The 24,450-nt window shown below is 33.9% G+C and overlaps 1 protein-coding gene and 1 long non-coding RNA gene across 5 annotated transcripts in view; both read right to left on the reverse strand.

Annotated features, from left to right (window-relative positions):
* Window positions 1-5,171: 5,171 nt before the first annotated feature.
* Window positions 5,172-8,464, reverse strand: LOC118763571. 2 transcript variants are annotated; one of them, XR_004999318.1, is made up of 3 exons: window positions 7,846-7,857; window positions 6,087-7,720; window positions 5,172-5,980 (listed from the first exon to the last, which is right to left on the reverse strand). It is a non-coding gene; the product is annotated as an uncharacterized LOC118763571 (long non-coding RNA). The 2 variants fall into 2 exon arrangements; XR_004999317.1 differs by having other exon boundaries at window positions 6,087-8,464.
* A 2,583-nt stretch (window positions 8,465-11,047) lies between these two features.
* The window catches only part of LOC115212029 (irregular chiasm C-roughest protein), a 275,233-nt gene continuing 261,830 nt past the window's right edge, over window positions 11,048-24,450 (reverse strand). For 2 of the 3 annotated variants that reach the window (XR_004999319.1, XM_029780829.2), the window contains 2 exons: window positions 22,238-22,374; window positions 11,192-11,329 (listed from right to left, as the gene is read on the reverse strand). Coding sequence is in view for 2 of the 3 variants with exons in the window: in XM_029780829.2 (XP_029636689.1) it covers window positions 11,203-11,329; window positions 22,238-22,374 (264 nt within the window). In the remaining variant the exon portion in view is untranslated. Of the gene's footprint in view, window positions 11,330-22,237; window positions 22,375-24,450 lie in introns of all 3 variants that reach the window. The other variant, XM_029780828.2, reaches the window with a different exon arrangement.

The following is a 24,450-nucleotide window of genomic DNA, read 5'->3' on the forward strand; positions in this document are numbered from 1 at the left end:
CAAGTTGATCACAGAACTTGAGGCAATCCAACGAAGCTACACGAAGAAGATAGCCTCTGTGCAGCATATAAACTACTGGGAAAGACTCAAGAGATTAAAGCTCTATTCCCTGGAGCGTAGGCGAGAAAGATATGCCATAATATATATCTGGAAGGACCTGTCCCAAACTTTGGCATCGAGAGTCACACAAATGCCAGAACCGGACGCCACTGCGTAGTACCAAGGACTCCAAATTTGCCATCAAGATGTAGGACAAGATAGCCTGGGCTTCAGAGGCCCACAGCTCTTCAATATCCTCCCAACGAACCTAAGAGACCTACATGGGGTGGATGCAGATGTCTATAAAATGAAACTGGATCTCTTCTTGTCAGGTATCCCAGATGAACCAACTTCACGGCAAGAGGTGCAGATGAGGGCAGCTGCATCGAACTCTCTCATGCACCAAATGGCAGTTGCTAAAAAGCATTTGTGAAGTAAAACCATGTAGCAAACCAAATGGCGGTGCCCCAGCATGGCCACAGTTCATGAGCTGAAGCTGGAAAAATCAAAAATCAAAAATCAAAATCATACATATGTATGTATATATATATATGTGTATATATATATATATATATATATATATGTATATATACATGTATGTATATATATATATGTATATATTTATGTATATATATATGTATGTATATATATATATGTATATATATACGTATATATACATATATCTATATATCTATCTACGTACATATATATGTATGTATAAATTATATATATTACATATATATGTATGTTTATATATATATATATATATATATATATATATATATATATATATGCACATGTTTATATATATATATATATATATATATATATACACACATACATGTATTTCGTTACATGTCATTTTTCTTGTGTTCAAATCCTGCTGCAATCACATATGACTGTAATAGCTTTTTGTTGATCAATGAAATAAAGTAGCACTCAAAAAATCTAGTAGATTCAATCGATTGTTCCATAATCCACAAAGTACAACCTTATGTTTACTTTCAAAATCTTTATTGGTGCTACACTCTTTGATGGAGTATATCTAAACATTTTTGCCAATACTGCCTGTAATAGAGAGATGTAAATGCTTTCGTTTTTCTTCAGAATTTTTGGCAGAAGAAACAATAACACTAGTTTCAATTCTGGGTCGGGGTTTCATTAGATGAATACTGTAATTTAGGATGACGATTATTATTTGTGAGATAGCTGATGGTGCTGACTAGATTTAGATTCTTCCATTTTTGTTTTGATTTCTGCAATCAACTTCAGAGTTAACAAAATAATTGCCACTAATATCCTGCATTAATTGAATTGACTAGAGACTCTCCAATTAGAACTTTGTTGGCAGAAATAATGTCTTCTCATTATAAGAGAATGATGAATTGGCTGAATGAATAAAACGTCAGACAAATATCGTGCAATATTCAATTACAGTTCTTTATGTTCTGAGTTCAAACATCATCTCTGTACCTTTCATCCTCTTTGGGTCAATAATATAAATTCATTCAGATACTTGGTCCAATATAATTGAGTATACTCTTGCTCCAATTTTGATACTTGTACTGATGTTAGAAATCAATATCAGGATGGTGGAGGGCTGAATCAATAAAGTATTTAAGTGTCTTGTGGTTTTTAGCTAATGGTCCTATTATATTTTGAGTTAGTCACGATGGCTGAGTTTACCTTTCCTCAAGATAATCTCCACGGTAAGAACTAGTGTTAGTATATTCTACTATAACTTCATTCAAAATGTGTATCCTTGTATCTGTGCTGGATGGATGTTTAGAAGATAGCTAAGATGGAAGATTGTGTCTCTGAGCTTAAACCTGGTTGTATTATTAATGTGATTTCAGATTAATCAGTGGAGTACCACTTGTAGTTTTATCTCTGGTCAGTATTGGACATTATCTAGTGTGTCCTCTTTTTAAGACGATATTGTGTGTTTAGAGTGGGATTTGGTTGCTCTTTTATTTTGAGAAGTACTTTCTATTGTTGTTTAAACCCAAGTCAGTCCTGGTGGATCATAGCTATAACTCGGATAACTTAGAGGCTTTTACGCCATTACTGTAAATTGCTTTATGTTCATGTATAATATAATCTGGACCATATCCAATTTCATCTCTTGAAAGAGAGAACTGTGAGATAATAAAAGAGACTTGGGTTTCAAATGAATCTTTCTTGTCAAAGGGAACTGTTATTTTCAGTCATTTGTAACTGTCTTCTTTGCAACCACCACCATCCTTCACATCTTCCTCATCATCATCATCACCACCACCACCACCACCACCAATCCCATATCAAGGAGTCCTATGTCTACATTCAAATTTAGGCGAAGGAAACTAAATCATAAAACCCATACTTCTAAACTGTGGACCCATGCCAAAAATGAAACCATTTAAGAATCAATTAACTTTAAATTCATTTTGAAGGGAGATAACTAATTGTAAAGGGAGGCAACTAAGAACTAATGATGTTCATGGATGGAGCTAAAAAGAATACTACAGATTTAGATAAACTCCATTACAACAGTTTATATCTTCAATTTCTTGGTGTTTGCAAGCTTACAATGGAGGGTGCTAGCTAAACCAACTCACAAGTTAGATAACATAACTAGGGGGCTGGCTTTAAAGTTTTGTGAAGTGGTTGTAATGGGACATTGATGAATAACTAAGGAGCTGGCATTCCAAAACTTATTGTTTCAATTTTGAAAATAGGTTTAACAATGTCAACATAAACATTGGTATATGTATGTTTTGGAAAATTTTTGTGTGAAAAAAAAATGTATTAGCAATGAGGAAAACAAAATTAGTCATAAACATATTTTCTTTACATCAATTTTAGTGTAATCTTTTTATTATTCACACACCATAAGTTTAACAAAAGAAAATAAAATTAAAATTTAAAAAAATTAAATGCATCAAAGTATAATTATGGAACACACAGATTCAATGAACAAGTATCTGAAAATAAAAGAACGCTACAAGGACATAGTTCTGGGGGGAAGAATGAGAGAGAGAAGCGAAAATAAGAATGGTAATAAGAGTGATAATGCTAAAACAAAATGTAAACAAAGACAAATAAATGATTTATAAGAGGGTTGTATATTGGAGCCACTTTAATAGCTTTTGCTGGATATTTTTATGTATAATTACTACTAGTGTTGAATGTTATTGGTGTAAGTTTTTGTGTGTGTGTATGTGTATCCCTGTATATATGTTTGTGTGCATGCACATACTCAGAAACAAAGAAATTTATATCTTGTGTAATTGTTTTCTGCATGTCTTTGCAGGTAGACATAAATATATCACATACATGTATGTATCAGCATGTAAGTCTGACTAGGTATGCTAAGAAATGCACTCACATTGAGATACCTTAGAATAAATTATGTCAAAAGAAAAAAAAAAAAATAGAAAATGAAATAAACATAATGAATACTGTAGAAATTGAGAATAAAATGCTACCAGAAATGGTATAAAAATAAAAAGCTAATATTATTTTCAGTAGTTAATAATTATTTTACCAGTTAAAGCTTTCATAACCAGAATGTTTTATTATCAGTTCTGTAACATCATTCTTTGGAAAAAAAACTCATAACAGAAAAGTATTATTCAGTATTAATGAATGATAAGGATTTGTGTGGCTACTTTTTTTTTTTTGCTTTTCTGTAACTTTAAGCAGATGAAATAATTCTCTTCGTACAAACTCCTACACAAGAAGATTACTGCTGATAACTTTTGAGAAAACAGTCTGGTACCTGTTTCGTTGTAGTCAAAGAAACTGAGGCAACATAAAAAGTTCTGTCTTTAAAACATCAGTAGATAGTTTGGTATCTTATACACTCAACCATTCAGCTTCTAGGTGAAAAGATTATTTTACTGTGAGGGAGAAAAGTCTAACATTTTGGGCACTAGTTTCTTTAGGATTCTATTGTTTCATTTTGACATTAACCTTCTACTTCACCTCTTAAATTTATGGCTGACAGTATAATAACCAGTATAAATTAATATCAATAGTTAAGATACAAATTATTAATTTAGACTTGAGAGTATTCCATTTTAGTGTAAGGCTACACATTTTCAGAGTACAAAGTATGAAGTCAATTAATTCATAGTTTAATTCCAATTAGTATATGACGCTTATCTATGTCGTGGTGCACCTGAGCACTGTATACAATAATTTCATTATTATCTACTCTGGTGGGAGTAGTTCATCTCAATGAGAATTGTTTTTCAGAAAAATATAGCATGAACATAACTATGGACTTATGTCTATTTCATATTATTCTGCATAGCATTTAGTCTGGGCCCCTCTACTGATGCCTGCCATTCATTGTGGCAGTACTGAGAGTAATATTAATATGATATTAATATAATATAATATTAATATAATGATTTATATCTTTCATTGTATTTTAATTCATGACTGATAAAATTTAAAAAAAAAAGCACGTTTAATGATGAACATAAAATAACCACAAAAACTGCACAAGACTTGTTTGCTTCACTTCAGAACATTTATTATACCAATGTTATATTGTTGTTTGTATGAATGTTTGTTAGGATTTGTGTGTATTTCTTCTTTTTTCTCTTTTATTAATAGAAAAATATGGATTTTTTTCTCATTTTCCATTTGTTTTTATTTTATTTATATTTGTTCTCTACTATATAATTAGTCCCACTCATTCAGTACACATTATTATTATTACTGTTACGTTGACCATTAGATTTTCTGTTCCATTATGTTTTAACTTTTTTAAGTTAAAGCAATAAAGCAATAAATTTACCTTAATTTTGCTACTATTTAAAAAAATCTTTGTAATGATCCCATAATCTATCTACAACAAAATTCAAAATTGCAGCTAATAGAAATCATTTTGATGATGATAATAAATGATGATGACGATGGTGTGTGATAAGTAAAAAAAACATTTTTTTTAAGCTCATTTTAAAATAATCCCTTAAATTATTAAGAACACATTTCTATTTTATTGAAGCAAGAAATATTTTCCCGGCAATTTTTGTTTTCTTTTTCCAAAAGCAATGGGTCATATAAATAAATAAAATAATTACTGTTACGTTGACCATTAGATTTCTGTTCCATTATGTTTTAACTTTTTTAAGTTAAAGCAATAAAGCAATAAATTTACCTTAATTTTGCTACTATTTAAAAAAATCTTTGTAATGATCCCATAATCTATCTACAACAAAATTCAAAATTGCAGCTAATAGAAATCATTTTGATGATGATAATAATAATGATGATGACGATGGTGATGATAAGTAAAAAAAACATTTTTTTTAAGCTCATTTTAAAATAATCCCTTAAATTATTAAGAACACATTTCTATTTTATTGAAGCAAGAAATATTTTCCTGCAAATTTTTGTTTTCTTTTTCAAAAGCAATGGTTCATATAAATAAATAAATAATTAAAAAAAACTTAAAATAGGAAAAGTCTTTTAATCCTATTTTTGTAATTTGCTGAAAATGGGAAAGGAGCACAATAGGAAGATGGAATGGATATGGCTTGTTCCAGAAATCATACCAGAACTTAGTACTTAACACATTTTCTCCACCCAACCTATCATCTGGATCTTGTGCCATTCAGAATTTAGGGAAAGACGAAAGAAAGAAAAAAAAAGGAAAAAATATTACAAATGCCTATATGTGCATTTAGTCCATTTCTGTTGGTGTTATTGTTATTTTTTTCTGCATATTCTTTCTTCCTTTTCAACCATGTTTGTGTTCCAAGTTGTTAAAAACAGACACGTTCTTCCTTACCACATGTAATGGCAATGGTAACAACCATATTTAGTAGCAAATGGTAACACTAAATACCAGAACATTTTTATTACAGTTTATTAAATTTTTTTTTCCTTGTAACACCATAGTTAAGCGACATCAAGCTGGGCGCGGGCTGGTATTTAATTGGGCTACCTCTTGGGTAAGTGACACTTTGGGCAAGGAAAACATATAATTGAACTGTAGCAAACAATACGCTATTTACCAGTTATGAAAGGTAAAAAATATTTAATTGGGCTACCTCTTGGGTAAGTGACACTTTGGGCAAGGAAAACATATAATTGAACTGTAGCAACAAATACGCTATTTACCAGTTATGAAAGGTAAAAAATAAACTCACACTCATACATACATAAATTGCCTATTTCCATGCATAAGACTGAGGTGGTAGTAATATAAAAATTTGGGAAGGGGCTAGCAATTCTATTTTGGTTGAAATCTTTAGCTACAAATGGAAGTTTCTGAAAGTAGGGAGGGATAAATGCCAAATCTTACAGGAATTGATGGGGAAGAAAATAAAAGTTTATACACACACATACATGTATACACACATATGAATATATATATATATATGTGTGTGTGTGGTGTGTGTATATATATATATATATTGCATGCACCATTAAACTTGAAATTCATTTTGTTTTGTCTATTAAATTGGTCTGTTTCCCCATCTGTTGTTGCTATGTTTTTGAATAGCAGTTACATTATTTTTATGCATTAGTTTAAAGATCTTTCAATCCTGTAGATTTGACATGAACTGTTTTAATTGAGTCATGAATCAATATAAGTTTATTTTTCTTTATGTTTCCAGCAGATACCAGTTATTTAACCCAAGGTTGGTCAGCCCTCAACAAGTTACAAGGCATTCCAGCCTTGACTATCTTGTCATTTTATATCCAGGATTACATTACTGTTTTAAGATGGTAGGGTAAGAGTTGAAGGAATTTGGTTGTTATTCCTAGTAGGTCAAGTGACCACTTGGAAGCTCCCTTGTTAGTGTTGGGACTGGTAAGTGAAAAACTTGGGTAATACAATTCCATTTATAAAAAGAAACTATATTTCATATTTCCAATAATGTATAAATTTGAATTACCTATACATCACACATATGCATAAAGTGTGTTTATAATACATACACACACACACGCAAATACACAAACTGTAGATCAAATGCTGTAACTTACAACAAAATTAGCAAATGATTCTTATGTAATTAATAAGCACTACTGTTGATGGGTGTATTTCTTGTTCATGTTAATAAAGTTTAATATTCATCATGGGATTATCTGAAGATATGACAGTCTGGTTTTCCTTTTTCTTTTTTACACAAGTATTACGTTACATGTTGAATTAACGACTAATTTTGACTAGGCATAAGCTAATTATTTTTTTCTTTTAGTGAAAAATAGAAATTTCTGGAATTATTCCTTGTACTTATTCTTGAAACGATGAGAAGCTATTGAGTCTGCCACAAGGTGAGTACTTTTAAAAGTATTTTTTATCAGGATATAACTGCATTGCAATTGAATATTGCTAACTCATATATATTCTTCAAAAATTCTATGTAGCATTATTAGAGTTTCAACAAATATATTTACTATGATAATATTTCCTTTCAGGAAATGGATAACTAGAAAAAGTTACAAATATTTAGAAATAAAAGACCCTATATTTTAAGCAAAGGAGTAAGTAAATGCAATAATGTTTATGCTGTTTTCATAAACGTTTCTAGCATGAAGTAGTTTCAAGCAAGGAACAAAACTATTTCATGGTCAGCATTTAAAAGAAGCTTGCCTCACATTCCTTCAGCATTTATTACTGTTTCCATCACAATTAATTTGTGCATGGAGAATATGAATTTATCCCGTAATTGTTCTTTGTAATTTTTTTTTTTTTTTTGTAAGAGAACTTCAGTTTTGTCATGAAATCCTTTCTAGCTTGCTCAAAGATATCTCAAATTGAAATTCTTAGCCTTTCTTCAAAAGTGATACATTTAAAACTATTTTTGAAAATAATCTAAATTAAATGATCGAATCAGCATGAAAACACAAATGTGTGTGCATATATTTCTAGCTATATATAAGCATGTGTTAATAATATATTTACCAATCAATTTTATTTGTTTTTATGTTACTAAATTTTGATTCATGTTAATGTTGAACTGTGCTTACTAGAATCTTCTCTTTCCTGAGATAAATTCTTTTGTACTAGTTGCTACGTTCTAATTTCTATTATTTTGAAAATTTTGTGCTGAATTTAAATATTGATAGGTTTTAAGCTTATTACAATTATTTACACCTGGGGAAAAAAATTATATCTTAATATACTTCTAAAAAAGATATATGCAGAGTGTCTTCATCCAAGTATTGAACTTATCAAATGATAACCTTTAATCTCTATATATATATTGTTTTCTCTAGCAAAAATAGTTTCTTTTGATTCTTGACATACTTATAGAGGTGAGTAGGTGGATCTACGAAATTAAAATGTTATCAAGCAGGTATCAAAATCAGCTTGTAAATATTGTTGTAGTATCCTTACTGAAACAGTATTTATGGTTTTTATCTAGAAGTTATTGTAGTGATTAGTAATTATTTTATACTTGCCATTGCTAAAGGAATAATTAATGTCCCTTATCACTTATGATCGTGACTATCTCATGGTTTATCGCTCCTTTAAACTGATATAATTGCTTCTACTATTTTGCTTACACATTATTACTCTTTGCTTCTATCTAACCATGCATGCATACAAGTGCACACGTACTTTTAAACAAAACAGAAGGAGATTGAGTAATTACGATAAAATTATTAAATAACTGGAAATAAACCTGTAGAAAATATCAAACGATTTCGTAAAAAAGCAATTTTTTTAAACCTGATACATTTTACATTTATAGAAAAAAAAAACAATATTTAAAAGGGAGACGACTCTACCAGTTTCTCTTTTATTACTTCCCTTGAGTTTTCTTAAATATCTTTCTTAAATTTAATCATTAAAGAATTTTTTAAACATTATATGGCTCAACATTTATAGTATTTATAGTATTTTGATTATAATTAAATTTGGAAAAAAAGTTTTAAAAGTTAATTCGTGTATTGGCTAGAATTAAGAGGTATTAATTTCACTTTCAAATTGATTTCTTATGATAATTTTGAAAGAGTGCATTTTGCAAAAATACCTATATAATAAGCCTATGTAAGAGTTTCTCTCGTGGTATATACTGCAGTAAAGTTTGTTCTAATAGAACATCCACGTTTAAGTGGGAATAGATTTTACCTTTTTGAGCAGGAGACGTGAATAATAAAAGGGAAAACACAATTACTTTCTTAATTATTTAGAACAGTATAATTGTCTAGATTTGTTAAATTATAGTTGCAAAAATATTTTAAGACAGTGATTACTATTTATTACTATATATATTTTATTAATAACCATTCATAATTTTCTGTCTATTCTGAATTTTCTTCCAAAATGTCCAACCATGTTATTTAAATGCTGTTAAGTCTGTTTTCGTATATATTACATGTTTCTTTCCCTATACATCATATACTAACTGGTAAATGTGTGTGTGCTAGTCTGCAAGTGTGATTGTAAAGTGCAATTGCATGCAAATTTTCTAGGCACATGTATCACACATATTATCATCTTAGTCTTTAACCTTATTCTTCATGTGTGTGTCATAAGTCAACAGACTAAAATCTTCAACATATGTAAAGTGGTGTGCATAGGCACCAATTTGAAAGAGAAAAATAGGTCAGAAGGCCTCAGATAATAGTGACCTTATTAGCTTTGCCTCAGATTCGTTCTTATAATGATTGAAATAATTTTCATTATATTTCATAAGTTAAACTGCTTTTTGTTTACTTAATAAAATAACTTACTGATAATCACAGTAGCTGAAGGGAACCAAAGGAAGAAAACTAATTAATTATTGTTATTCATTGAATAAAAGTAGCTACTGCATAAACAAAGGGTTGCTAGTTTAACAAAATAAAATTTGGAAAGAAATACAAAATAAATAAAAAGAAAAACCATTGTGAACAGTTTCATTTCAGTACTACAGCTTTCAGAAAAAGTACTGAATGAAAACAAATATACATTACATAAAACACTTAATTTTTTTTAAAACTCACCTTTTGATTTATCTACTGTGTGTGTGTGTGTGTGTGTGTGTGTGTGTGTGTGCGTGCGTGCGTGTAAACTTATATATCTGCTCATCTACCTATCTATCAATGGTTTCTTTTCCTTTTGTAGCTGCCATCTTAGCACAGGGAAAAAGTTCTTCAAGTGCTCCTGGATTAACTGAGAGAAAAAAAAAAATTGTCCCTCATGTAGATCTGGAATAAAATTTTCACTGAAATTTTTCCACAAGTCGTTCACATATTCATTTTGATTATGTTGAAATTTGCAGGTCAGGTTTAAAAAAACTCAACAAAATAAATGACAAACACTGCTGTATGTGTATCTGTGTGTATATGTATGAGCATAACTGTGTCTGTGTACACACACACACATGTATGTACGTACATATATGTGTGTATGTATAAAATTTATATACATATGCATATCTACATATATCCATGTCTCTTTATATGTATGTGCCAGCATATAAAGGCACATATGTATATGTTTGTATTTATGTGTGTATGAATGTAATTATGTGTATGTATGTGTGTATATATATAAATATATATATATATATATATATATATATACATACACACCCATATGTTTATGTAAATGCACATATATATACACACACACACATTATATATATATATATATATATATATATAATTTAGAACACAAATAGTTTGATGAGGTGATTAATAATGTATCTTCAAATTGCCAATGGGGGATGAAATGTCTTTGTAACTGATGGGGCACCTATTTCTCCCCAATCTCATACAGCTTTTGGGATCTTTTTTTTTTTTTTGAAGACATATTATAATTGAAAGGACATGTTTTGTTTTTCTTGTCGTAGCAAATATTTTACATATTCATATATTTAAGTAGCCAGCAGAGTAGAAAAAAACAAATTTGAAAATTAATGAAAATTGGTGGGAGGGGTGGGAAATGAAAAACAATAATAATAATTGCTTTTTAAAGAAATTCCTTTTGATGAATTTTATATTTTTTCTTTCAAATGTTTCTAATATTTTATTCTGTTTTCTGATCTCTTCTTTAACATTTTATAAATTTTTTTTCTCAGGAAGAATGTTTTTTTTAAAATTTCTATATTTTGTTTTGTAATACATTTTCACCGAACATTTGCACAATTTGTTTTGATTTGTCTATGTGTGGCTTAGTTTGGTTGTATTTTAACATTTTACTTTTATCACATCATATAGAATTTATACATTTGTTGCAAACTTGGTGTTAGACAGATCCGCTGGAGGTAATCGCAGCATTGAATAAGTATCGCTGATATCAGATTTAAAGCTCCTTGGCACAAAAGTCCGATTGTAGTTAGATTCATATCTGCAATGTAAGAAAATGCAAAATTTGAATTTTAGGATAAATCATAATTATAACTATGTGTTTACATGCTTCTTTGAATGTGCATGCAAGTATATGTTTATACATATACAAATAATGTATATGTTTTAAAACAAAAGGAAACAAAAACAATTGTTATCAGATTTGGTGTAATACATAAAGCCTTCAATTTATGTAATGTGAGGTCAGAGAAATTATATAAACTTGTGGTAAGGAAAAATATATAAATGAATGTATTCATCCAGTGATATCATGCTGAGATGACTGCATCAACTGGCATCAATAGCTGTCTGAAGCCATTTGTGTGAAATATTTTAGTTGTAAAGGTGCGTAGTCTCACTACTCACACATATAATTCATATACGTCTGGGTTGCGGATCCGTGGAATAAGCTGCCGGACGAGATAGTGAAGATGCTGACGATTGCTCGCTTCAAAGTCTCTCTTGACCAGAAATGCCTGAACTCTTTGTATGAACACCCTCCCTGTACATAACTCCATGTCCCCTACATGGCCTTGCTTTTGCTTTTTGAGCCAAAAAAATTAAATTCAATTATTTAGAGGCAGAGGGCAACTATTATTTGGAGCACATGGTATATTACTGATTGTAATTTTATGTTAAAATTGCTTTGAAATTTTTTGTTGCCACCAATTTGAATATTTTTACATATTCTGTTTGTCAATGTGTGAAGAGAATTAACATTTTTCATTAATTTATTTGAATGTATATCTCTAATTTTCATAATTATCTGTTATAAGCATTAAATTCTGTTTGTGTGCTCAGCATTTTATCTATTTGAATATTGACTTGAGATATCAAGTCTTGAAATTTAAGAAAATGAAAAAAATGCCTGCTTGAACAATCAATTTCAACAGATGCTTTTGATATCAATCTATCTGGGACCACTTATGGGTTTATAGTATAAAACACTTTGTTCCAAAGTATTCATGTGTAAACTAAGATGTTCCATAATAATTTTATGACTAATTTTTTTGTTAAGTTCTAAACATTACCTTAATATTTATCTATAAATGGAAAAATTTAGTAAATCTCTTCAACTTTTATGTTAAAAATGAATTGAAACCTGTAGGCAAAATATTTAATCAAAAATATGGTCACAAAATGGTTTAAAATTGTTTGAATGCACATATACACAGAATGTTGAATGAACATGCTTATAAATATATACATACATATATATGTGTGTGTGTACACACACATCATCATCATCATTGTTTGAATGTCCACTTTACCATGCTTGCATATGTAGGATAGAGTTTATTGAGGTAGATTTTCTACAACTGGATGTTCTTTCTGTCACCAATCCTCACCTGTTTCTAAGCAAGTTAATAATTCCTGACTGGCCAGACAAGTTTTCACAGAATATTGGAAATAAATAATTTGTTTGCAGTTGTCGTGTGAAGTCAAGACACAAATAAACACACAGAAACAAGAGTCTAGGAATGGAGTAGATAAAACCCAGGCTACATATGTTTCATAGCAAATGGAACCTCAGAAGTGGTAAATATCCAAGCGAGATGTATACCATGGGCTACACTTCAAGCCAAGGATATTTTGATTAAATGAAAGTTTACATTGTCGCAAAGAGCTACATGTTAATGCATGGAATCAGAACATCACATTCGGATTGAATCTTCCATATGTTAACATGTAGCTCTTTGTGACAATGTAAACTTTCATTTAATCAAGATATCTTTGGCTTCAAGTGTAGCCTGTGGTGTACATCTCGCTTAGATATTCACCACTTCTGAGGTTCCATTTGCTATGAAACATATGTAGCCCAGATTACTGTAAAATATAGAAAGAACTTTTTTCAGTTTATTGTACTTCGATACTAAAAAATTGCACGCCTTCCATCTCAATAAACCACTGTTGTCCCAGAAAGTTGTTTTTTATATTTACTACAGATTGCTTGAAGCTAACCTTCTACACCTCGATCCCTGGATCTTATATATATGATGGGTTTCTTTCAGTTTCCATCTGCCAAATTCACTCACAAAGCTTCTGGTTGGCCTGGGTCTGTTGTAGAAAACATACCCTCTGTCTCAAGCAGTGCAATGGAACCTGGAACCATGTTGTTTGGAGGCAAATCTCTTAACCACACCACCATGCCTCCATATACAGATATGTGTTTGTGCATGTGTGTATGTATAAGTGTGCACATATGTTTGTTTGTGTGTGTGTATGCACGTGTATCATCATCATTTAACATCTACTTTCCATGCTAGCATGGGTTGGTTGCTTTGACAGGAGTTGGCATGCCAGAGGACTACGTTCAGTTTTACTGCCTACTGTGTGTGTGTGTGGAGCACAATGACTGTAAAGTTTAGATGTTCTGCGACCGTTTGCATGACGTTAAGTCTTGAGGCAACTAAATCTGCCTGCTCTGAAGAAGACATCATGAAATGTTGAATAAATGCATGGTTAAGAGAAGACTTTGAACTTTTTACTCCTCACAGCAACTGAACTTATCCAACATAACACAAATGCTCACTTTAATTTATTGTTACTGTTGCAGGACCGCTCTTATTTCTTTGGATCCTGGACTATATTGCTTGCTCCAATTTAATTGATGTAAGGAAAGAAAAAAAATGAGAAAATAATGGTTTCACTCCTACTTCATAGCTAACAGGTTAGTTATAAGAAATTCATCAAGCTGCAAATTGCCCTAATAAACAATTCCACCCATGCAAGTATGGAAAAAAATGAATGGAAAACAATAATTACATCTAAATATGTGGGTGCATGTGTGTTAGTAGATATATGTGTGTGTGTGTACATATGTGAGTGTGTGTTTGCTCTTATTCGTATTTCTTTGTTTTTGTGTTAAGACAAACACGATTTAATATTCTCTGTTTTTGCTTAAGATGGCAGATCAGCTGAATCATTAGCACATTGGACAAAATGCTTAGCTTCTGTCTAATAAAAATCCTTTTGGTTCAAAATGTCTGTATGAACTCTTTCCAAATATATAACGGCTAATGTCTTGGTAGGCAGTGGCAGAGGGCCAAAGACAACACTATATAGAACAGAACTGGAAAGAAGAAAGTCCTTCCCAGCTTCTTACTTGAACTGCAGCTGGATAGTCATCCAACAGGCTAATTCTGCTCTTCTTTTATTCAAGCTTCATTCTAATAAAGAATAATTCGACAACTGATGCCTCATCACACAAATGGCTAAACCTGATGTAGTTACTTTTCTCATTTTTTAAGCTCTTATAGAAATTAATAGTCAATTTTTGGAAATACAAATTATTATAATTTCTTGATACATAAGCAATTAGTTGTGCATTCTATGGAAACATTTTCTGGTAATCTATATAAGTGAATAGATGTTTGGCAAGAATTGTTGTCTTTCACCTTTGGCTTCGCTTGATCTGACACAATTACACAACTCTTGTGAAGCCACATTATTTGCTTCATTGGCAATCTGACAGAAGAACATGTTCTACTGGTAGTTTACACAGCTTAAGGCACTTTTTCCCACACCTATACTTGTTCGCTGCCAAGTCAATAGCATTAGGAAAAGCAAAATAGCTACTATTACTTTGGTTTTTGAGAAACAGGCACCTTCAAAACCATATTCACTGCCTTCAACTAGCAGAGCTTAAACTGGTGTCGTGACAGTCTAAGTGGATTCAATATAATTGATTATAACTTGAAGGGCTAAAATTTGTGACCCTGTTAGAACTTGTTTGCAGAATTAGTATAGTCATCATCATCATCGTTTAACGTCTGCTTTCCATGCTAGCATGGGTTGGACAATTTTGACTGAGGGCTGGCAAACCAGATGGCTGCACCAGGCTCCAATCTTGATCTGGCAAAGTTTCTACAACTGGATGCCCTTCCTAACGCCAACCACTCAGAAAGTGTAGTGGGTGCTTTTACGTGCCACCGGCACGGGAGCCAGTCAGGCAGTACTGGCTGTTCATACACATGCGTCATACAGTCTACCTCTTACTCTGAGCGAGAGGCCTTTTGTAACCAGCAGATGTAAGAGCTCTCCCTCTACCCTGAATTCTTCAGTGTACTCGTTGCCAAACCTCACCTTCCTGACAGCGTCCCTGTACATGACTTGCACAGCTCTCACTAACCATTCATCTATCCCTAGTTTCCTCATTGACCACCAGATAAGGGATCGGGGGACCCTGTCAAAGGCTTTCTCCATGTCAACGAAAGCCAGGTACCGGGGCTTATCTTTGGCTAGGTATTTCTCCTGCAGCTGGCGATAGAATTAATACCTTGTGGTAACTAGTTACATCCCTTTATATTCTGAATTCTAATCTTTCTGGAGTCAATATCATACCAGTTAAGTACTGAGATTGATATCATTGGCTCTTCTTTTGAACCTCCAAAATTTATGACCTTGTAGCTATGTTAGAAGTCTTTTCTCTGCCTAATAACAATGGTGAAGGAAGTTGTATTGTGGTTGTGATTAAAAGGGTTGGGAATATGTCTTTTCATCTCTGGCAAACTCCTTTGGTGCCATTTCAGAAAGGTAAAAAAGGTGGAGAAGGAGGTGCTAACATTCAGTATATGTTTTATCAAAGGTGGGCAAGATTGATGTTAAATGAGTCCCTTTTGATCATGTGACTGAAAGCAGGAGAGAAGAAGAGAGCACTTTTGATGCCTCTGATGCAGCAGAGTAATCTAGGACTTTGTGTGAAGTTTTTCTGCCACACCATACTTCATAGGCTTTTTTTTTTTGTCCTACCGATGTCAGAGTGGTTGATAAAATTTATAAGACAAGTTTCCTTATTGACCTGTTATGTTTGATTGACACATTAAGAGAAAATGAAGGAGCATCAAATTTGACAAACTATCACAAGTTGAAGTAGGAAATCATAAGGATGTGGAAAATGAAGAAGGTAACTATTGTTCTGGCATGGGGTGGATAATTTGACCAGGGCTGGTGAGCTGAAGGACTGCACCAGGTTCCAGTCTGATTTGTCATGGTTTCTATGGCTGGATGGCCTTCCTAATGACAACCACTCCAAGAGTGTAATGGGTGCTTTTACAAGCCAGTGGCATAACACCAGTATCTGCCATGACTATGATTTCACTTGGCCTGATGGGTCTTCTTCTCTAGCACAGCATAATGCCAAAGGTCTCAGTTGTTTGTCACTGCTTTTGCAAGGCCCAACGCTTGAAAGGTGCTTTTTACGTGCCATTAGCACGGGTGCCAGTTATGTGACACTGACAACGGCCACAACTATGGTTTCACTTGTCTTGATAGATCTTCTCTGTGAGGCCCAACTTTGAAGATCATGTTTCACCACCTCATCCCATGTCTTCTTGGATCTCAGGGTGACTCAGAGGGGTGAGAAGCTGATGCCTGGCCTGGATCCTGATTCTCATAAGTCTGATTTCCTTCCTCAACAATATGAAAGTCACTTGAAATTATACATACTGTTAGCAGTTTGCATGCCAGAGTGGATAGGAAGGGGCCTATATCCTCCTGATAGCTTCCGTACAACTGTCAAGTATATTTCAAACATAGTTTGCATCAGCAATCTTTCTGATGAGTCTTCTTTAAACTCTGTCCTAATTTCTTCACAACCAGCAAATTTTCAGTTTGGTTCACCTGTTGCATTTCATTCAAGAAAGTCATGGTTTCCAAGGAGGGGAGTGATGCTTTGATTTTGAAGTCTTCTAAGAATTTCTCTGCTGGTCCTGTATGATTTCCCTTAATAGGACTTCTTTTCTCAGGAACTTTATTTTGGTTTCTAGCGCTATCCCAGATAATTTTCACTCTCTGTGTTCTCACCGAAAGATGAAGTGGTGCTGCTGAGAAGTGGAAGAGCTTGGCCTCTTGGTTTTTGACTGCTTGTTTGTTGGTTTCCTGGTTGTCAGCTTCTGGTTTTGAGAAAGAGATAAGTCTTGGAGCTGTGACTGTTGTATCCTGTAAATATTAGCTCCTGGGACCTGCTATTGTGGTTGCTTGCTCTACTGTTTGCCATCCTCTTTCTTTATTTTACCAGTTCCCTTGAGCAGTTAGTCCCCAAATGATCCTTACTCTCACACAATTAGTGGTGGCTATATTTTCTGTTTTGCACTGCCTCTCTCAGAGCCTTTCCTTTTAATTCCATGATGGAGTGTAGTTCTGAAATGTCCCTGTGGTTTACTGAGTAACATCTATAGGACATTCCAATAAGTAGATTACCTCCTTTGGCTAGGTAGCTCTCCATACAGATAATTCTACTTCTGCAGACTACCCACGCCATTGTTGTTAATGTCACATCATATGAATATTAAATGAATCGGGTTAAAGAATTATTTGCGATTACATGGACAGAATGTTACTGGAAACAAGGTGGATTTTGTTGAAAGGTTAAAAGGTATTAAAATTCTTTCCATAAAGAATGTCAATGAATTAGAATCAACAGACGAGAGAAGTGTACTTCAGACAGGAATTAGCAGAAACTTGTATCTCCTCTCGGTGAAATTTTACCTGATCCTAAGGTGCTGAAATCAGATTGGATTCAATATCTTCATAAGTTGCCCAACTTTACGGATAATGACATTTACAACTACCTCATGCTATGGAGGAAGGCAAAGCGACAGTTAAGGAGTAGCATATTTTACCATGACAGACATGTCCACAACATTGAATATCACTATGTAACTGAAAACTACTTTCACTGCATTGTTCAGTGTCTGGTAATCCCGTTAATACCAACATCTAACAAAAAGAACAATCCTGATTGCAGAGTGTTAAAGGTCACTGGCAATGTGCATTTAGCTGATTGCAACTGCACTACAGGGAAAGAGCCTGCTTAATTATTTTGACTTTTTTCCCTTGTATAATAAGTTGTATTTTTTATGGATGTAAGTAAATAAATGTATAATTAAAACAGTAAATAACACTTAATTTTGAATTTTTTTTATCCCTATCATATTTATCAAATACAAATGCACACTCACATACACATATCTCTGAAATTTATCTAATAAACAGATGGCAAGGGTCCATTAGAATTGAGGAAATGCTCGGACCAAATCTGGCTATTTGCAGTGTAAAAAAAGTCTTTCCTCCTAAGTCTCAATCTCTGAAGCCAAATACAATGAATAGCAACGTTTGTAGTGTATCTGTGAAGTAAAATAACTTTGCCGTCTACATTCTTCCCTCTATAATTGCTGCATATCACCAGTTGCCTAATGAGCCAAGGGCAATGCCCTTGACTGTAACTTTTGTATTCTACAGTCATTTCTGATTGAGAAGACTCATGTTCAAAGAAATTCCAGTCCTGTAACCACCCTGTCTTTTATTTAGGACTATATTGTGTTTAATGTGCCCTCTTTCCAAGATAGTAATGTATAATTTGAGGCTGGTTTGGCTTCCACATCTAGTAGGTTGGTAGACTCTCAAAAAAGCTTCCTCGTTAGTCTGTCTGAGTAGAGGTTAGATTGATTATTGTAATATTTTCTAATTTATCCTTCTTGTAGTTTGTTTTTATGCTATTCCCTGATAGATTTTGGAATTACTCTACTCTACTCGGTAGCTCACTTTTTCTATAATGAACTCACTTTTACCATCATTATCATTGCTTTTGCACCATGTTGGCATGGATTAGTTATGGCATGGACATGAGTGCAGACTTAGCTATAGGTCAAGATGCTTATTCTACAGTCTCTTAGTTTGATGTTCAATCCCAAATCCTGATGCCTTGGACGAGTATTTTCAACTGCAGCCTATGATTGGTTCAAGCCTCATGAGTAAAATTTCATAAATGGAAATTGTATGGAGGCTCACTGAATTGTACCTCTTCTTGGCAGTCTTAATTCATTGGCTGATTTAACACACTGCTCTACCTCTCAAGTATCTTTATCAGAAACCACTGTAAAAAGCCACATGTACTGCTCCTCCAATTAAATTCAGTAAAAACAAAAATTATGTATAGCAGTTACCATGATCCTTTGTCTGTGAGGATCAGCAGCCCGCCATATCATTTTCCTCTCTCTTCCTGTCTTCTTTGCATATCCTCTAATATCAGTATATATGATTTTTTTAAAATAGCATTTCTTGTTTACATACATTACAGTTTGATATTATTTTTGTCTCTTTTGTACAAACCAGATGATGTTTCTAATGCTCACCAATACTTGATTCCATCTTTTCTTTACAAAACCGTTTGGCTGAAGATATATGGAAGATATTGTGGCAGGGCTAAATTTTTAGCACATTCATCTCTTAAGATATGATGGAATTAATTGTTCCTTACTGAGCTAAACAATCTTTATAGTAAAGCAGATTATGTTTCAGATGCAAATTAGATTTTCATTGCTGGTTGAAATGAGTAAAATAGATTTGGTTGTAGATATTCTGTAACATAATTTAAAAAAAATATGTTGATATATAACTGACACCACAGATACTCAGAAAACAGATTCCATCACACTCCAGGGGTAGAAACTAGAAGTAGTTGATAGATTCCACTACCTAGGTGACCAAGTTAGTAGTGGAGGTGGATGCTCAGAGAGTGTCACCACTAGAATAAGAATAGCCTGGGCAAAGTTTAGAAAACTCCTACCCCTACTGGTGGCAAAGGGTCTCTCGCTCAGAGTGAAATGTAGATTGTATGACACATGTGTGCGAACTGCCATACTTCATGGTAGTGAAACATGGGCTAAGACTGCAGAGGACAGGTGCAGGCTTGAAAGAAATGAAGCTAGTGTGATCCGCTGGATGTATAATGTCAGTGTGCATGCACGACAGAGTGTAAGCACCCTGAGAGAAATGCTAGACATAAGAAGCATCAGATGCGGTGTGCAAGAGCGACGCTTGCGATGGTATGGTCATGTACTGCGGATGGATGAGGAGAAATGTGTGAAGAAGCGCCAATCCGAAACAGTTGAATGAATCCAGGGTAGAGGTAAACCCAGGAAGACTTGGGATGAGGTGGTCAACCATGACCTTCGAACATTGGGCTTCACAGAGGCAATGGCAAAAGACCGAGACCTCTGGAGATATGCTGTGACTGCGAAGACCCGACAAATAACATGAGTCCATGGCTGTTTCCTGCACAGCAGCCCCAGCCTATCCAAAGTACCTTGGATCGTAGGGTGACCTGCTGTGTTTGAGGAGACCTATTGAGTCAAGTACATCAACATCAAAATAAAAATCAAATGGAAATTGTAGTTGTGATACTCATGCTGGTGGCACGTAAAAAGCACCAACTGATCGTGGCCTTTGCCAACCTCCCCTGACACCTATACTGGTGGCACGTAAAAAGCACCCACTACACTCATGGAGTGGTTGGTGTTAGGAAGGGCATTCATCTGTAGAAACACTGCCAGATCAGACTGGAGCCTGGTGCAGCCTCCTGGCTTCCCAGACCCCGGTCAAACCGTCCAACCCATGCTAGCATTGAAAACGGACATTAAACAATGATGATGATGATGATGATGATAACTGAAAGGGAACACATCCAGAGTTGTCGTCCTCAGCAAAATAAAAAGGAATAAAACTGAAAGAGTCCTCATGTATTCACATTAATTTTGGTTTACAGTTCAAAATTTCCATAGCAACCTTATGTATGTTTACATATTTTAAGAAGGATAGCATATTTGGTTATCTTCGAAAATTCTGTAACTTTGAACATATTGTTGATTATCACAAAAATGTTTAAAAACTGTTAAAGCTAGACACAGATTATGGTTGCTATGTGTTATTGCAAAACTTAAATGTAATTGCTATAATGCTGCAAATATTCAATGTCAAAGTTGTAAAAGTAAAATAATTGAAGATTTTCTTAACGATAATCAACTTTGTCTCTCGTGCTTTGATATCAAATGGATTATGATGTCAGAAATCCTAATACTTGACTTGTATGTTGAGTACAAAATAGTTTGTGAAAAAAAACATTTAACACTAAAGCTTCTGGGACTTTACCACTTATTTTACACAAAGTAAGGCAAAGTGGAGTACAATGTTAGCACTGTTTTAAAGCAAAGGATGGCAGAGGTGAAGGACATGGATGGCATCCCCTTTCAGTTTTTGTTTTTGCTGCAGAAATCGAATCAGCAAAAACAGTGGTATTTCAACATTTGAATTTTACCCCACCCCACCCACACACACCCCAATTTTTCATTTTTTAAAGAAATTTTTGGGTGAAATACGTAGAAAAATACAGAGATTGTGATTCTGAAAAAAAAATTTTGTGAAATTTCAATTTTTCCAAAAATAAAAAGAATAAATAAACACCCCTCCCCTCCCACTAAAATAGCAGATGTAAAAAGTTTCTAAACAGAAAACTTGCAAGTCGTGAAAGGGGGTTTCTGTAGAATCTCCCCACCAACACCAAAAGGGAGTGTGGTCCATGTCCTTTACCTCTGCCCAAAGGATGGGTTAGTAGGATCGTTTGTTCTTTGGCAGGGAAAGCCAACGATGAACATATATTATGTAACTACCCTTATTTTTTAGTTACTCAGGGAAGCAGATGGCATCACTGAAGAAGTAAACAGTATGGCTAACTACATGTAGTTAATAATTTGAATAAGCAGTTTTAGTTTTCTATGGTAACCAGTGTACCAGATTGTACATTTACTTTGTGGTTCTCTCATCACTTCTTCAGCAAACCTTTGCTCACTGATGAGATCTAGTGAGGCTAGCATATGAACCTGTCTTCTATACTTACCAAAATAATTATATATGACAACTAGTATTGATTAGGATTTCTTTTTCTTCCCTGTATAATTATTTCCTGTAAACTTAACATAAGGTTAACTTTCATAGAACAAATTTTGAGATTCTATAAAAAATTTCTGCAAAATGCTAATCATAACTTGTCTGGTTTTTCAGGCTTTAAGTGATATGGAGTGTCATGAATTGAATTCAAAGAATAAAGGAAAATAATGAGGATAATAATTACCTATCAGCAGGACCAGGTACATCAGTTAAGCCTGGTCTGGAAACATAGTCATAAGGTTGAGATGTCATACTGCCCTCCCTGTTACTGGGGTCCATATAATAGGGTTCTGTGTAGAGTATATGTGCGTTGTTGTTACTCTGAAAGTGAAAGAAAAACAAGTGAATTATTAGCAAAAGTTTACTCCTACAGAAACACATGTGTGTGTGCCTACAAAATACTTATGTAATGAACAAACTGGAATTGAAAAATGTGTAATATGAAAATGTTTAACTGTTGATAGTAGTATATATGTATGTATATATATATATACAGGGAGAGTTTATGAAAAAAACAAAAGACGAAGACAGGTAGTGTACAAAACAAACAGATGTCTTAGGATGCTCAGGAATAGAAAAAGTCTTTTACGTTTCGAACCTACACTCTTCTACAGAAAGGGACACAGAAAAAAACAAGGAGTATATATTTGTGTATATATATCTGTGTATGCGTGTGTGTGTGTATATATATATATATATATATATATCAAAATCAAAATCAAATTCGATGACTGGCATCTGTGCTAGCGGGGTGCAAAGAGCATCATACGAGTGTGATCATTGACAGAGCGGCTAACCAGCTTCCGTGCCAGTGGCACTTAAAAGGCACCATTCGAGTGTGATCGTTACCAGCGTCGCCTTACTGGCACCTGTGCCATGTGTAAAAGATTCGAACGAGGTCGTTGCCAGTACCGCCTGACTGGCACTTAAAAGCACCCACTACACTCTCGGAGTGGTTGGCGTTAGGAAGGGCATCCAGCTGTAGAAACTCTGCCAGATCAAGATTGAAGCCTAGTGCAGCCATCTGGTTCGCCAGCCCTTAGTCAAAATCGTCCAACCCATGCTAGCATGGAAAGTGGACATTAAATGATGGTGATGATGATGATTATGTATGTATATATATGTATATATATATATATATATATATATATATATATATAGGTATGTATATATATATGTATATATAGAAGTATGTATATTTGATTTTTTTTTATTAGATTTTTTGATTTTTCAGTTTCAGCTCATGAGCTGTGGCCATGCTGGGGCACCGCCATTTGGTTTGCTACATGATTTTACCTCACGAATGCTTTTTAGCAACTGCCATTTGGTGCATGAGAGAGTTCGATGCAGCTGCCCTCATCTGCACCTCCTGCTGTGAAGTTGGTTCATCCGGGACACCTGACAGGAAGAGATCCAGTCCTACTTTAAAGACATCTGCATCTACTCCATGCAGGTCCCTCAGGTTCTTCGGGAGGATATTGAAGAGCTGTGGGCCTCTGCAGCTCAGGCTATAACAGTATCTTGTCCTACATCATGATGGCAAATTTGGAGTCCTTGGTACCACGCAGTGGTGCCCGGTTCTGGCATTTGTGTGACTCTCGATGCCAAAGTTTGGGACAAGTCCTTCCAGGATCTTCCAGATATATATTATGGCATATCTTTCTCGCCTACGCTCCAAGGAATAGAGTTTTAATCTCTTGAGTCTTTCCCAGTAGCTTATATGCTGCACAGAGGCTATCTTCTTCGTGTAGCTTCGTTGGATCGCCTCAAGTTCTGTGATCAACTTGACACTGGATGGTGACCATAGCTGAGAGCAATAGTCAAAGTGGCTTAGGACAAGTGTCTTCCAGAGGACCATCATGGTTTCTTGTTCTCTTGTTCTAAAGGTTCTAAGAATCCATCCGGCCAGCCGTCTACATTTCATTGCCAGTTTAGCAACATGTACATGAAAGGTTGCGTCATCACTCATGTGAATACCCAGGTCACACACTGATTATGCCTCTGGGATTGCAATCCCTCCGGGTCCAGTGTATTCGTTGGGTATTGCATTCAGTTTTGCATGCTGATAGTATAAAGCTTGAAACTTTTCAGCATTGAACTGCATGTTATTCTTTTCAGCCCACTTGTATATTTTGTCCAGCTCACATTGCAGGTGCTTAGTGTCTTCAGGGTTCTGTATTGCCTGTGAAACTTTTGTATCATCTGCATAACTTGTGATCGTATATATATATGTATATATATATATATATGTATATATGTATATATATATATGTATATATGTATATATATATATATATGTATATATGTATATATATATATGTATTGGCACGTAAAAAGCACCCACTACACTCACGGAGTGGTTGGCGTTAGGAAGGGCATCCAGCTGTAGAAACATTG

This window comes from Octopus sinensis, linkage group LG5 (genome assembly GCF_006345805.1).
Source record: "Octopus sinensis linkage group LG5, ASM634580v1, whole genome shotgun sequence".
NCBI classification, from domain to species: Eukaryota; Metazoa; Mollusca; class Cephalopoda; order Octopoda; family Octopodidae; genus Octopus; species Octopus sinensis.